Source organism: Podarcis filfolensis, assembly GCF_964270895.1.
Source record: "Podarcis filfolensis genome assembly, chromosome: 16".
In the NCBI taxonomy this organism is placed as follows: Eukaryota; Metazoa; Chordata; class Lepidosauria; order Squamata; family Lacertidae; genus Podarcis; species Podarcis filfolensis.
In genome coordinates this window covers 15765013-15780866 of record NC_139620.1, presented here as the reverse complement: position 1 = coordinate 15780866, position 15854 = coordinate 15765013, and the positions used below count along the sequence as shown (strand labels likewise).

Sequence of the window (15854 nt, the reverse complement as noted above, 5' to 3'; positions counted from 1 at the left end):
TCAGGAAAGTTAAGTACGGTACTTGTCATTTGCATCTTAACCAAGTGAGCTCTGTTGCCATAGAGACAAATGAGTGGGCTTTTCCCACTCCACCTGGCTGGATGCCACCGTCACCCTAATATGGAGACCAATAGGACAAAGTGGGGAATTGTGTGTGAGTTGGGTTGATGCTGGAATGTGAAGAGACAGAGATACTGTCTTGCTCTCTCCTGGACCCCAAGCTGTGGCTTGGGGCTCCCTGGAACCCTAACATGGAAGAAAGATCTGTTGAGGTGTTAATGCTGAGAGCAGGTTATATATTGTATATGTGTACTGTAAATAAAACTATATATCCCAAAGATATCATGGTCTCTATTTGGTTTCATTCTAGGGAAACTGGACCTTAGGTGACTGCAGGCACACCTGGAGTCTCTGGCTACTCAGAGTTTGGGCTACATGCAGCACTAGTGTCAGAAGTGCAACATTAATAATAATAATGATGATTAATAATAATAATAATAATAATAATAATAATAATAATATTGTGATTCTTACACTCTTCACTAAGTCTAGCTGGGATCAGCAGATAAAATTCCTGTGTGAATATCCAGGGGTTGATATGAAGAAAAGCGTGTAGGACTTTTTAGTTTAGAGAAAAGGTAAGTAAGAAGCAACGTGATGGAAGTGTCTAAAGTTATTCATGGCATGGAGACAGTGGATGGATAAAAGTTCCTCTCCCTCTCTTGTAACACTAGAACTCGTGGACATCCAATGCAGCTGAATGCTGGAAGATTCAGGACAGAGAAAAGGAAGTCCTTCACACAGCACAATGTTGAACTATGGAACTCCCTCCCACAGGAGGCAGGGGTGCTCGCCACCTTGATGGCTTTAAAAGAGAATTGCCTGTGGGTTTCCCACTGATGCATCTGGTTGGCTATTGTGAGAACAGGAGACTGGACTAGATGGGCCACCCATGATCCAGCAGCCAAGCTGTTCTTATGTTCTTAGGTTAGGTGATGTTCACCCGGAAGCCCCCTCCAAAGGAATGCATCTCCTTAGGTCACACAGAGAACAAACTCCACAGGGACTACCTCAATGCGGTGCTTTTACACTTTTTTTATTTATTGTATTCCGGGTTGGGAATTTGATTTGATAATAACTGGTTTGCTTTTTATTGAAAATGAATAAAAAATATTTTAGGGGTTGGAGTGCAGCAGCTCTCAGCATTCCTGATCACTGGCCATGCTGGTCAACAGCCCCCAGAAGGCTCCAGGTTCCCCAACCCCACTGCACCCCCAAATAGAAGTTTCTCATCTTCAGAATTGTGGCTCTGACGCATCTGTTTCTGCAGCACTGGCCTCTGCTGGAATCAGTGGTAAAAGATCAGCACGGAAGACTCCGTTATCTCTTTGGAAGAGCTCCAGCCTTTGTGAGTTCCATATCCGTCCCAGTCAAAGCTGGCAAAGTCGCCGCACTGCCGAGGGCTGGCTTCTGGGAAGAACCCTCCTCCCCCAATGCAATGCTAGGAAAGGGAAGAAAGAACAACGGGAGAGAGGTGGGACAAATTGGGAGGGGATGCAAGCCCTACGGAGAGGATGGGGTCGCAATTTGAAATGCGCTTGATGGATTGCAGAGCTCAGCAGCACAGGAGAAAAAGAAACTCGGGGGGCAAATACAAAATACACCTAGTCTTGTGAACTCTGCTGAGAGATGGACTTAAGGATCAGAGTGTGATCAGGCCACTGTCAGCCAGCCAGCAATGGGATATTTTTTGCAACAGCAAAAACTACCCAAGGTGGTGGCACTTTTGAGCTGCATTACTAAATGCACTGACTGCCCAGTCTTTGGTCACCCCCAGTTTGTTTATAACAAGGAAGGTGTTATGAGAATTATAAGGTCTAAGATATAAAATAAATGTACCAGGCAAACACATACATAAATATATAAACACATGTCTGAAACAGTAGAGGAAAACAATCCTAAAGCCATTTTGACTCTTTCAGTGACCTCAAATATTCATCCGCAGTTTGGATGGAAGTGGGAAAAGCCTCGCCATTGTCTCTGTGCTCACAAATCCTGCCTTAAGGGCACATTTGGGTATGAATAGGGTGAGCCTGTGACCTGGACTCAGGAATTACCGTAAGTATCCTGACAAAAGAATGGCCAAGCTGTCCAGGTAAACCCATTAACAGGTTTCCTGCCAGACAGGATTCTGCTGTAGACTACCCCTTCTGTGATGTATGTATGATGTATTGTGGGGTGGTCTTGATCTAAAAGGTAAAGGACCCCGACAGTTAAGTCCAGTCGCGAACAACTCTGGGGTTGCAGCGCTCATCTCGCTTTACTGGCCGAGGGAGCCGATATTTGTCCACAGTCAGTTTTTCTGGGTCATGTGGCCAGCATGACTAAGCCGCTTCTGGCAAAACCAGAGCAGCGCACGGAAACGCTGTTTACCTCCCCACCGGAGCGGTATGTGGGGGTCAGGTGGGATGGCTATGAGGAATTATGAAAAATGGAACAAGCTATTGTGTCACAATGAAAACATTGCTTGACTGGGTTTGAGTCATTGACAGTAATTTTGATCGAATCCCACAAGCCTCTGCACCTCCGCCATTTTCTTTCTCTACGCCTGACAGGCAAGTATAAGCATTCTATAAGTTGTTCACCAGGCATCCTGAGCCATAAAGATAGAAGGTAGCTTTGATGTAGCTTTTGTTATAGTTTTGTTAATCTTTAAATAGATCTTAAGGGCCAGGAACAGAGTTTACACAGAGATGGTAAATGCGTCTTTCTTTCCTATCGGTTTATGACCTCCAGGGTCGTCCTCGGTTCCTGTTTATTTAGCTTAACCACGTATGCATGCTCAAGTAGGAAATAGTTTCTTTGTAGTTAAAAGGATTTCTTCTGATCTGACTTTGTCCCACCTGGGGTTTTTGAAATGCTCAGAGGAAATCTGATTGGTTCTTACGAACACTGTGTAAAAAGTTCTTTTGTGAATAAAAAGACCTGGGCCAAGGGGTGCACAAATTATTATTGGCACTTCCTCCCAGAGTCTTGCTGGGCAAGCCTCGTGTGTATTTTATTAATCAGAGTCCAATCCTTCCTTGCTTTTGGAACACAACATTTATCTATTTATCTACTTGCACTTTGATGTGCTTTTGAACTGCTAGGTTGGCAGGAGCTGGGACCCCCGTCGCGGGGATTCGAACCGCCAACCTTCCGATCTGCAAGCCCTAGGCTCAGTGGTTTAGACCACAGCGTCACCCGCGTCTTGAACTACAGGGTGGCAATTTCAAAATTCTATACAGTGGTACCTCGGGTTAAGTACTTAATTCGTTCCGGAGGTCCGTTCTTAACCTGAAACTGTTCTTAACCTGAAGCACCACTTTAGCTAATGGGGCATCCCGCTGCCACCGCGCCGCCGGAGCATGATTTCTGTTCTTATCCTGAAGCAAAGTTCTTAACCTGAAGCACTATTTCTGAGTTAGCAGAGTCTGTAACCTGAAGCGTATGTAACCTGAGGTACCACTGTATAAGGGCTTGCACATCATTGTTCTGCGTTCCTCCTCCCTCCTGTGTGTGGGGGAGAACCCTGTTGCAACAGTTTAATAAAGATCAGGCTTACTAGCTGCTTTGCTTCTCAATATTCTCTGGTTGGCCTCTGTTATTTTCTCCTGCCGATAGGTAGCTCGCTTTAGGACTCTATATGGACTCTTGGGTACCCCATAAGGGAAAAGGAGCAGTTTTATAACAGAAGGCAAGCAAGAGTTGAGGGTTTCGTGGAAGAGGAGGGCCCCAGCTGGCAAAAGGAACTTCAGGAGATACAGGAAACCCTCAGCACCCTAAGTTAAAAGTGGAGGGCATGCAGAGACTACTCAAATCCTTTAAAAGTGGCTGTTGGGAGGGGAAACTAGCAGAAGCCAAGAAGAGACAAGAGGGCATCTCGCTGTGGATTCAAGGCTGGTGAGGAGACTCACGTGTTCTGTGTTGCATCCCGTGACTTTAACACCAGGGCACAGAGCCATGGCGGCTTTCTCGTGATTAAACACTCGGAACTGCACAAAGCCAGCGACAAATTCGGCTGAGAAAAAGAAAGGAGAAATAGCAGAAGTGTCTTTAGTCCCTCTGGTGGAAAACCTTGGCCAGCAGCTGGGCGTAAGGACATCAGAAAGGCCAGCTGGATCAAGCCAGGAGCCCACCTAGCCCAGCACATAGCTGTCAACTTACAGATTTGAAAATAAGGGACCAGCAGCCAAAATAAGGGATTTTCCGGGCACAGGTATGTTCAACTTCTGAGCCCCTCCGAGCCAAAGGCAGAAAGCCCAGCCAGCAGCCAAACAAAGCCTCAAGCGGTGGTTCCCCTCGCAGCAACCCAGCAAAGGAAAACCACCGTCGCCTCTCCGCTGGGAAGGGCTGAGCAAAGGCGAGTCCCCAGGCAACGTGGCCGATTTGATTGGCACAAGGCATGCAAGCTCCACCCCCCAGTCGTTCTTAGACTCCTTATTGGGTGAGCAACGCAGCCAAGCAACACACTTGGCGTCCCCCTCTTCCCTGGCCAGCAGGGAGGGAGGGAGATGAGCTGCTTCCTTTGAAACCCGGGAAATTTAAGGGACATCATCAATAAGGGACAGCAGCGGGACACGGCGCTGGGATAAGGGAGTTTCCCGCCAAATAAGGGACAGTTGACAGCTATGGCCCAGCATCCTGTTCTCACAGGGCCCAACCAGATGCCCCTTCTGGGAAGTCCAAAAGCAGGACCAGAGCAGAAGAACCCCTCTCTCCTCCTGTGGTTTCCAAGAACTGCTATTTAGAAGCATTACTGCCTCTGAGACAGAGGACAGCCATCTAGTATTACTACTATTAAAATCTGTGTACCGCCCTTCATCAGCAGAACTCAGAGTGGTTCACGACATAAAAATACAATATGAAAGCACAAAACACATGATAGAAGCAACAACAAAACCACAAACCAATACCCCCCCAATGAATTTGTCTAATCCTCTTTTAAAGCCATCCAAGTTGGAGTAAATTCTATAATAATTTATCTATGCACTTCCTGAAGAAGCCCTCGTTTTTTGGTCTGTCCTGAATCTTCCAACATTCAGCTTCATGGGATGTGCATGAGTTCTAGTGCTAAACAAGAGAGGGACAAAAACTTCTCTATTTGCTTTCTCCGTGCCACACATAACTGCGTAACTTGAGCCTCGGTTGCACTGCCGCATCCTAAACCCTTGTTGCAGATATACATAATTTGTTATTTACCGTATTTTTCGCTCTATAGGGCGCACCGGACCATAGGGCGCACCTAGATTTTAGGGAGGGGGAAAATAAAGGGGGAAAACTTATTCCCCCCCCCCCAGCCCCAAAGAGCAAATAAGCCAAGACAGCGAGCGGGATCCATCCTGCTGGCTGTCTTGGCTTCCTCTTTAGCCGCACGCAACCTCTCCATCCGGGAGAGGCTGCGCGCGGCTTTGGCAGAAGCCAAGACAGCGAGCGGGATGGATCCCGCTCGCTGTCTTGGCTTCGTTTTTAGCCGTGGAACTCCCGCCGGGCTCCGAAGGCTTGCGGATAGCTGCCTGAAGCCCGAGGTGCGCAGCCTGCATTCGCTCCATAGGACGCACACACATTTCCCCTTCATTTTTGGAGGGGAAAAAGTGTGTCCTATAGAGCGAAAAATACGGTATTTTTTAAAAAATAAGCCAGGTAAGGTGAACATGCGAGGGAACCCAGTTTTTCAATAAATGTGTCTCAGGCCTTGCAACAAAGCATCTTGGCAAATAGGCAGGCAGTCAAGTTAGGCACCTGAGTGAGTTGAGCAGCAGGTCGAGGAGAGACCTCACCAGAGCCCTCATCTGCCCCCCCCCAATTTCTTATTTATGCTCAGCCATAGTCTAGTCAAAGGAAGCAAGACTTACTTCGCCCATTTGGAGAATAGTAGTCCGAGGTATTCTGGGCACTCCCTGCATCGTAGGTGACGGGGATGGCTGGGCCGTTGTTGATCTGGCAGGTGCCAATCCCATAGGTCACTGGGTATTTCTGAAAAGAGAAGCAGAAGCAGGAAGGGACCTGAGGCTCGCTTTGGGCTTGTGGCGTTCCTCATGCTCAGCCAGAAAAGATCCATAAGGGAGGAAAGGAGATCCAGAACATCTAATTACTTCTCAGCACAGGGACGTGACACAGGCCAAGGGGACGGGAGCCCCAGTACAAAAAGACAGCGGGTGAATTGGGCCCCTTCTAGGGTGGAGCTGCTCCCACTTTTTCTGTCTTCTCTGCCTCAGAGAGACCCCCCAAATCTCCCACCCAGCCTCATCCCAGACTTGGATGAAATTAGGGACACCCTATTCCATATCCTCCAATGTTTCTCTGATGAAAACAAGGACGTCCTAAGCAAAAGCGATGGGACGCGGGTGGCGCTGTGGGTTAAACCACAGAGCCTAGGACTTGCCGATCAGAAGGCTGGAATTTCAAATCCCTGCAATGGGGTGAGCTCCTGTTGCTCGGTCCCTGCTCCTGCCAACCTAGCAGTTCGAAAGCATGTCAAAGTGCAAGTAGATAAATAGGTACCGCTCCGGCAGGAAGGTAAACGGCGTTTCCGTGCGCTGCTCTGGTTCGCCAGAAGCTGCTTAGTCATGTTGGCCACATGACCCGGAAGCTGTACGCCGGCTCCCTCGGCCAGTAAAGCGAGATGAGCACCGCAACCCCAGAGTCGGCCACGACTGGACCTAATGGTCAGGGGTCCCTTTACCTTTACCTTTTAAGCAAAAGCGAGAACATTCCAGGACCAAATCAGAAATTAGGATGGCTTCTGTAAATCTGGGACTGTCCCTGGAAAATGGGGGCACTTGGAGGGTCTGTGAGACCCCAGTATGTGACCAGAGGGTGCCTTCCTGCCCTGCTTGTGGGCTTGCTGGAGGCCCCAGGACACTGGCCTAGATGGGGCCCTGATCTGGGGTCTCTGCCACAGCAGGGCTTTCCTAGGGAAACCTGGAGGCCTGGGGAAGGGCCCTCATAGCTCAGTGGCAGAGGGTCTGCCTTGCAAGCAGAAGGTCGCAGGTTCAATCCCTGCTGGTGGCCTCCCCAGGAGGGGTTAGAGGGACACTCCTGTCTAAAATCCTGGAGTGCCATTGCTGTCTGTCAGTGTAGACGGTTCTGAGGGAGCTTCCTGGATCCCCATTACTAAAAAAGGGGGGGAGGTCTCCTGCCAAGTCAGCCAGCAGAAATGCGGAGTCACCACTTGCTTACCTGGTACAGCCTGAGAAGGTTCCCTCCAAGCTCAGACAAGAACCCGGTTTCGGTGCGGTATCTCAGGAGCGAAGACTTGCGCCATTTCTTCATGGGGGTGTTGTTGGGGACGTGCCATATGGCCATGTCTGCTGCTTCAAGATCATAATAGCCAGGATTCTGGAAAGAAAGAGAAATCAGGGGTGTTAGAGGGGGAGGGGGGTTTGGTTTTTAAATGTAAATCTTTTACAGTAACAGGAGACACTGTCGAGAAAGAGCCATTTCCTCTGTATTTCCCCCTTGCAAGTTCCTATTTGTGGCGGTCTATTTTTGTCCCTGTTTTTGCCTTTTAGGGGGATGTCTTTGAAACATTTCCCCATGTACCTTCAATTGGCATAATTGCCATTCTGACACAGGTGCCGCATAAGACCCACATTTGTAAGAACTCAGTCATTTAATATGGCGAAACTTTGGAACTCCCTGCCTCTTGATATCAGCCGGTGCTGTCATTGTACCTTTCCTCGGAGCCTCCAGTTTAGACAACCCTCCCCAGATGTTTAGAAAGTTGACGCGGATTTTAATTTGTTTCCATCTCTTGTTATTTTAACCTTTCGCATGTTTTACATTACTGCTGGGGCCAAGCTCTGCTGAACTCAGTAGCAGTGGACTTCTGAAGAGGCAGACAAAGGGTATCGTTCACCTACTGCGCCACTACAAAGACAGTCTCACCTTGTAGTCATCACTGGTTGAGGCTATAGCTGACCCAAAGGTGGAGTTGTTGGACCAGTTTCCATCTCCTGTAGCGTAGTTGGCATTACTGCCTTGCTGGCTGGACCAGCGGTCCCCCACGGTGCATTTCCCATACATGTTGTTTTCGTGGACGCTCGCCACCAGAGTCCAGCCTCCTCCGTTGGTGGTCATGTCACAGAAGGTCTGGTAGATCTCTCCGTCTTCCGTGGCCAGGAAATACAACCCATCTGCTCAAAAGACAGCATCAAGACAGGATCTTTCCTGCTCCCTTAATATAATGTTTATTAAATTTTCTTTTTTCCTTTATAACAACCAAATAAAATTTCTTCATCACATATATCTTTGCTCAAATTGAGCTTTGACTTCCTCCCGTCCCCCTCCCTGACTTCCATATGTAATCACTTTTATCTTCGCATTTCTAAATCATCACCCTATTTACCTTATCTCCATACTTAAAATACTTACTTCTAATATTTATAAACAGGTATCAAATCATAACCTTACAAAATATTTTAAATCAATCTTGCAAATGTTTGCAATGTTCCTTCATATATTATACAAATTTATTCCAGTCCTCTTCAAACAGTTGCACTGGTTTCAGATTTTCCCCGTCAGTCTCGCCAGCTTAACCTATTCAATCATCTTTGTCTGCCATTCTTCCAACATTGGAAGTTCTTGCTGCTTCCATTTCTGGGCTAAAAGTATCCTTGCTGCCGTGGTAGCATACATAAATATATTTATGTCTTTTTTGGGAATTTCTTCACCTATTATCCCTAATAAGAAAGCCTCTGGTTTTTTACTAAAGGTATTTTTGAAAATCTTTTTCAGTTCATTATATATCATACCCCAGTAGGCTTTAAACTTAGGACACGTCCACCACATATGAAAGAAATTCCCTTCCTTCTCCTTACATTTCCAACATACCTTATCTTAAATTCTATACATTTTAACTAGTCGGCGTCAAATACCACCTATACATCATCTTCATTAAATTTTCTTTTAATGCCGTACATGCAGTGAATTTAATTGTTTTTGTCCATAATCTTTCCCACATCTCTAATTCAATATTGTGACCAAAATCTTGCGCCCATTTAATCGTAACTGTCTTAACTCCTTCAGGATCAATACAGGATCAAGCAATTGGGTGGTCTTAAGAAGACTTGGCCACCTTTAGATCAGTGTTTCCCAAACTTGGGTCTGTTTACGGACTACAATTCCCATCATCCCTGACCACAGGTCTTTGCTAGCTAGGGATGATGGGAGTTGTAGTCCACGGAACAGCTGCTTATTTCCTCACCTGTGCACCCTGGCGAGGAGCTCTTGATTTCTTTGCAGCTCCTTGGAAGCTTGTGAAGACCGTGTGGATTGCTTGTGCTGCAAGATGACGCCTCTTCCCACTTCTGCAGCAGACCGAGGACATCTTGCTTTGCGGAGCTGAGGCAGCAGCTGCTATCTGCGTGCAGGACAATAGGTGTGAACAGGCTGAGTTACCCAGACATATGGAGAGGGAGTTGCCCAGGTTGGAAGACGGAAGCAGGATCCAGGGTGACCTTGGCAGGACGGGGAACTGGGCCAGAACTAACAACATGAATTTCAACAGAGATCAATGCGCTTACGTAGGCAGACTCACAGGGACAAAATACAGGAAGGGTGACAACTTGGCTTGACAGCAGAACCTAGGAAAAGGCACCCAGGTTTTTAATGGATAAGCAAAACATGAGCCAGCAGTGTAGTATGGCAGCAAAATGGGCCAGTGCAATTCTAGGTTGTATCAAAAGAAGTATAGTGTCCAGAATGTGAGAAGTAATGGTCAGTACTTTTTTTCCTGGAAAAAATAGGTCAGAAGGTTGGCAGTTTGAATCCCCACGACAGGAGGAAGCTCCTGTTGCTCGGTCCCTGCTCCTGCCCACCTAGCAGTTCGAAAGCACAAAGTGCAAGTTGATAAATAGGTACCGCTCCGGCGGGAAGGTAAATGGCGTTTCCATGCGCTGCTCTGGTTCGCCAGAAGTGGCTTAGTCATGCTGGCCACATGACCTGGAAGCTGTATTCCCTCGGCCAATAAAGCAAGATGAACGCCGCAATCCCAGAGTCGTCCGTGACTGGACCTAACGGTCAGGAGTCCCTTTACCTTTACCTTACTCACCATGAAGTTGTTATAGTAAGTGCCACACTTTTTAACAACAAAAAAGAGGTGCCAGTACTGTGTACCCGTGAGTACCCTTAAAAAAAAACCAAAACCCAACAGCACTGGTTCTACTTTGGTCAGATTTCACCTGAATACTGTTTCCAGTTCTGGTTGTCAGGAAGGGATATGAACAAACTGGAAATGGGGGCAGTCAAGGGCCTGGGAAACCAATCCTGTGAGAAAAGGTTTAAGAAGCTTTGTTCAATCTGGAGAAGAGACCAAAGGCTGAGACACACACACACACACACACACCCCCGCTCTCCTGACACTAGAACCCGGGGGACATCTAATGAAATGGAATATTGGAAGAGTCAGGATGGAAAAACAAAAGGGCTTCTTCACGTAGTACATAGTTAAACTATGGAACTCCCTACCACAGGGGGCAGTGGTGGCCACCAGCTTGGATGGTTTTTAAAGAGGATTGGGCAAATTCATGGAGGAGGAGGAAGAGACTATCAATAGCTACTAGCAGTTGCTGGAAGCCACAGGAGGGGAGGGGGCTCTTGCATTCGGATCCTGATTGCAGGCTTCCCACCGGCAATTGTTTGGCCCCTGTGAGAACAGGATGCTGGACTAGATGGGTGGTTGGCCGCCTGACCAGGAGATGTTTGTTGTGTTCTTAAGATACAATCACCGCCTTCAAACATCTGAAGGGCCCTCACAGAGAGCAGATCTGATTTATGTTCCTCCGGAGGCGAGGGCTGAAACCAGCAGTTTGGATTTATGAGAAATAGGATATTCACTCAATAGCAGGGAGAACTTCCTGATGGCACAAGGTGTTCAGCCGTGGAACACAGAGTCCTGGAAGGTGAGAGACTCTTCAATCACTAGCGGCTTTTAAGCGGAGGCTGGATAGGTACTTATCACTGGGTGCTGCAGGCGTGCATCTCCTTCATTGGCAGGGGGCTTGGCTAGATGTCCTTTGGAGGTGCCCTTCCAACACAACGGTTCCAAGAGTTTGCCCCAAGATTTGCCAAATGTGTATGGAAAGGCCCCTTGCCCCCCCAAAAAAAGACCAAAGAAAAGCACAACATCCTGGCACAGTCTCTCCCCCCCGCCCCAGGCACCAGCATATACTTACCACACAGGTCCCCCTTTGGGAGGTCAGCCAAGAGTAAAAGGAGGAGAGCAAATCGCTTCATGGTGGGCTCTTTCTGTGGGTGAAAATGAGAGGGCTGGTGAGTCAATGACAGGGGTGGCTCACCCCTAGGAACTGGTGAGCCTTAATCAGTGCTTCCCCCCCAAAAAAAGATTAAAAATGTTTAGGGGTACTCTCATTTTGACTCAAGAAAATCACCATTTTATAGTTCAAATCGGAAAAAAGAAATACAGTAAATGGACAAAAGTACAAAGATTCACAAAATGTTTAAAGTTATGCATCCCCCCAGAAAAAAAAAGCAGTGGTCTTAATCAAAGGACTGAACAATTTGTCTCTCTTAATCCAGTGCCCCACAATCAACATGATTCATCACTTGCTTTAGAATTGTAGAGTTGGAAGGGACCAAGAGGGTCATCTAGTCCAACCCCCTGCAATGAGGAATCTTTTGCCCACCGTGGGCCTTGAACTCACAACCCTGAGATCAAGAGTCTCCTGCTCTACCGACTGAACTATCCACGGCCCATCCACACCAACATTCATTCATTCATTCATTCCCCTTCCTTCACCCTAAGGTCCCATGGTGGGTTACAGCATTAAAAACAATATTAAAAACAATTAAAAAACAGTTTACAACCATAAAAATAAGGTGGGTCCTAATAATATATCCCTCAAGCGTCAAAAGCCAGGGCAAAGTGGTGCGTCTTCAGCATCCTCCGAAAGCTGTAGGATGAAGGTGCCAGATGCGCTTTTGCAGGGACTTCCACAACTTAGGGGCCACCACAGAGAAAGCCCTCTCTCCTTGGGCCACCCGCCCCCCTGAGCATCTGAGGGCAAAGGAACTACCAAGAGGAACCCCCCCCCCCCCCCGCTGATCTTAACCACACCACCTCCTGGAGCGTCTGCAGGGAAGGAGACAGTCTTTCAGATATTTGGGGCCGAGTCCTTTAGGGCTTTGAGTGCTAACATGAGCACCTTGACTTGGGTCCGGGAATGAACAGGCAACCAGTGCTGCTGTTTTGAAACAATGGGATATATAAGATCTAATGGGAACCCAAATCAGTAATCTGGCTCCTGCATTTGAGACCATCTGAAGTTTTCCATGACTGAAGTTGAGCAGCGTTGAATGTCCGCTCTTCCAGGATCACAGCCATAACTGCAAGACCAAAGGACTTCTGCTCTGAATATTCTGCCCACAGGTGCGGATCCTAGCCTGGGGCCAGACGCAGCGTTACCTGATAACCTGCAGGAAAGGAGAGGGGCCCTTTGCCAGAGGCAAATGGGTGGGGACCCTCCTTCAGCTCCTCCTAGCTAGAAGGACAAAAGCCAGAGCTGAGAGCTGGCTGTGATGTGTGATAAGAAGGCTGGGGAAAGTTGCTGGCTGGAAAAGGCAGAGAGAGAGAGATCACAATGTTTGATTTCTGCTTGAATCCAGGCTGCAGCTATGGGAGAAACAAGCCCCTTCGGTGGTGCTGATGCTGTGATTCCCTCCATTGTAGGCTCAGGTTGTACATAAACCATATATCCTAAAGACACCGTAGTCTCTGCTGTGCCTCATTCCCTGTAACCCACGGGATCTTGCACCACTTGAAGGTTGGGGTATCGTGCAACAGTACCAGTCGGAAGCACTGATAACAACCTAGTAGTAGTAACACCCCACCCCACCAACCAGGACCACCACTGTTATTCTTGTTACCAGCAGCCAGGAACATCACCCACCCGCAGCTGCTATTTGCCGCAATGTGCAATGCAAAGAGACCAGTCACTGATACACCACAACCCTCTTGCCTCCCTTTGGGTCTTCAAGTTTGTCCAAAACTGATATCAACACAGCGACCGCTGAATCCTACTGCTCTACAGTGGTGGGTTCTCTGTGTTCAAAGGGAGTGTGACTTGTTCCCTTCATATTCTATCACACTATTGTGCTTTGAAGGAAAATTGCCGGCTCACCTGGTTAGGAGATGTCGACGTTCTGGTCTTCTGATGCGCAGACGTCGCCTCTGTTCTGCCTTTTATTAGCAGCTTGCTGACAAAAGTCAACAGCCAGGGGGATAACATCAAGGAACTATCAGACTCCAGAATTGTTTGTACAAAGAGCAAGGTGAGTTTGCCAAGCAGCAGGTGAAGGGTTTCACGGTTTCAGCAATGTTTCCGGGAAAAGACTTCATTTTCAGACATGGGGCATCCCCTGCAAGCCTGGCTTTCTAGTTGGGTGGGAAGTCAAGACTTTTTGCAACAGAAGGTACAGAAGTGAAAGTTACTGGATGCCTTGCATTCCAGAGTCGCATATCACTGAAATTAAAATTGCACCTAGAAACCTCCAAAAGGATATCACTGGCCTCCTGCTATGTGTTCAGCTGTAGCCCTGTCTTTGGGGGAACTTTGTCAGACATTATAAAGCAGAAGCTGACCCAAGTATCTTCCTACACACACTACTAAGAGGTTTAGGGTTTTTTGCTAGCCGGGGTGGTGCTGGAGGTGTAAACGACTCTCAGATTCTGAAAGGCTGGTCTCACTAAATCAAGTTCATTAATTTTGTTGAATTAAACTTTCTTAGTGGGTTTTCCAAACCGCTAACTCTTTTTATAGATCCAGTTACAGATAGGTAGCCGTGTTGGTCTGCCATAGTCAAAACAAAAAAATTTTTTTCCTTCCAGTAGCACCTTAAAGACCAACTAAGTTAGTTCTTGGTATGAGCTTTCGTATCTGAAGAAGTGTGCATGCACACGAAAGCTCATACCAAGAACTAACTTAGTTGGTCTTTAAGGTGCTACTGGAAGGAAAAATTTTTTTTTTCTTTTTATAGAGTTAGGGTAGGGGGGCCACTGGGTATAAATCTATGCAGTGGGGTGGAAGCTCAGAAAAGCTTGGAACCTGCCGCTCTAAAACAGGATTGTGCAAAACTACTTAACCCCTGCAGTCTTCCCTCTTTCACTATAAGAAAATCCCCACCAGCAGAGGCTACAACTTCTCCAGAAGATTGAGGTGGCCTGGCACAATTGAGGGGCTCAAAAAAATACATGGAGTGGGGGAGGGCTGAAACTGCCTCAGCCCCTGGGGGTTGGTGCCTATGCCCACCAAGAACACCTAATCCAGAGACAGTTGTTCTTGGGGTGAGCCAGCAGCCACACTGTTTGAGTGCCAAGGAGCTAGCTGACAATGAGGTACAAATGGCCCAGGCATCCAGCTATCTGTCCAGTAACTTGTTCCAGTAGCTATATTGCAACTCTATTCAGTGTGAAACAGACCTGCAGCAGGCTGGGTTTGGGCGCAATATTATCCCCTGCATTTCCTACTTCCATCACTTAGTGGCCTGTACTCTTTTATCTACAGCTTTACATTAAGTGTGGAAATGTCAGGGACCTGATATCCCAGAGCTTTCCAAACTCTGCTTGCTGTGTGCCAGTTGTGGTGTGTAACTGTGTCCCCGTACATTTTGCCAATGTAGTTTATGTATGCGTCTGTATCTCTTACAAGGGGTTAGCTTAACCTCCGGTTTGCTAGTAAAACTGAATTACTGTGTCGTGAAATTGATGCATGTCTAAAAAGTGTGTTGCCAACATGAAAAGTTCGGAGAGCTCTGCTGTAGCCCCATGCGCACATTCAATGAACAACATTGCTGTGGCAAAAGGGGGGGGGAGTCCTCTGCAGACGTAAATGTATTTGCATATTGTGCAACATGGAAACAGTGCCAGGATAATGAGGAAAATGAAATCCAAACAAGATAAAACCTTTGGTTAGGTTAGGAGAAAAAGTATTTGCATATTGGATCACTAAAATATATATTACAGTGCTTTTCTGCGGGGGGGGGGACCCAAGTCAAATACTCATTTATTTATTTAAAGATAGAATTCCTGATCAGATCCTGGTTCTAAAATAGAAGAGTTCATAAATCAAGGTAATAAAGGGTGCAAAAAACCCACAAAAAATACAACCCCTTTCTGGGTATGTTGAAGGGTAGTTACTGAGAGCATTGGTGGTTGTGTAAAAGGCATGAAGTGACAGGTTCACAAAAGCCAGCCTTGACTAGATTTTAATGAATAGGTTGTTCTGAGTGTCATGTGGTTTGATGGATTATGCAAAGAGCATCTGGTACATTTAAAATATCACATGTGCAGGCAACTTCCTTTGCATGGGAGTCCTGAACTAATCATGAAGACTGCAGCCAAACTAAGCAGATGGATGTTTGCAGAGAGCCCTCTGCTGTGCTTTGAAGGCCCGACAACCAGCTGATGGGGCTTTCAAGTGCCTCGCAGGCCCTGCCCATCCATGGTACCTGCAACCCCTTTTGGACTCAGCTTCAATGTCACTTGCCCCAGAGCTGTTGTAAGCCAGTTAGGTGTAGTGGGTGGCACTGTGATCTAAACCACTGAGCCTCTTGGGCTTGCTGATCAGAAGGTTGGTGGTTCGAATCCGCACAACGGGGTGAGCTCCTGTTGCTCCGTCCCAGCTCCTGCTTACCTAGCAGTTCAAAAGCACACCAGTGCAAGTAGATAAATAGGTACCGCTGCGGAGGGAAGGTAAACGGGGTTTCCGTGCGCTCTGGTTTCCGTCACAGCATTCTATTGCACCAGAAGCGGTTTAGTCATGCTGGTCACATGACCCAGAAAGCTGTCTGGGGAC

The 15854-nt window shown here is 47.3% G+C and overlaps 1 protein-coding gene across 1 annotated transcript; it reads right to left on the bottom strand.

Moving 5' to 3' along the window:
• Window positions 1–1075: 1075 nt before the first annotated feature.
• LOC310750965 (intelectin-1-like) lies at window positions 1076–13324 on the bottom strand. Its single transcript, XM_083589398.1, has 8 exons — window positions 13182–13324; window positions 11217–11289; window positions 9248–9403; window positions 7930–8177; window positions 7222–7380; window positions 5895–6015; window positions 3957–4060; window positions 1076–1501 (listed from the first exon to the last, which is right to left on the bottom strand). The coding sequence occupies exons 1-8, from the start codon at window positions 13287–13289 to the stop codon at window positions 1349–1351; spliced, it is 1122 nt and encodes a 373-aa protein (XP_083445524.1). The 5' UTR covers window positions 13290–13324; the 3' UTR covers window positions 1076–1348.
• Window positions 13325–15854: the final 2530 nt, after the last annotated feature.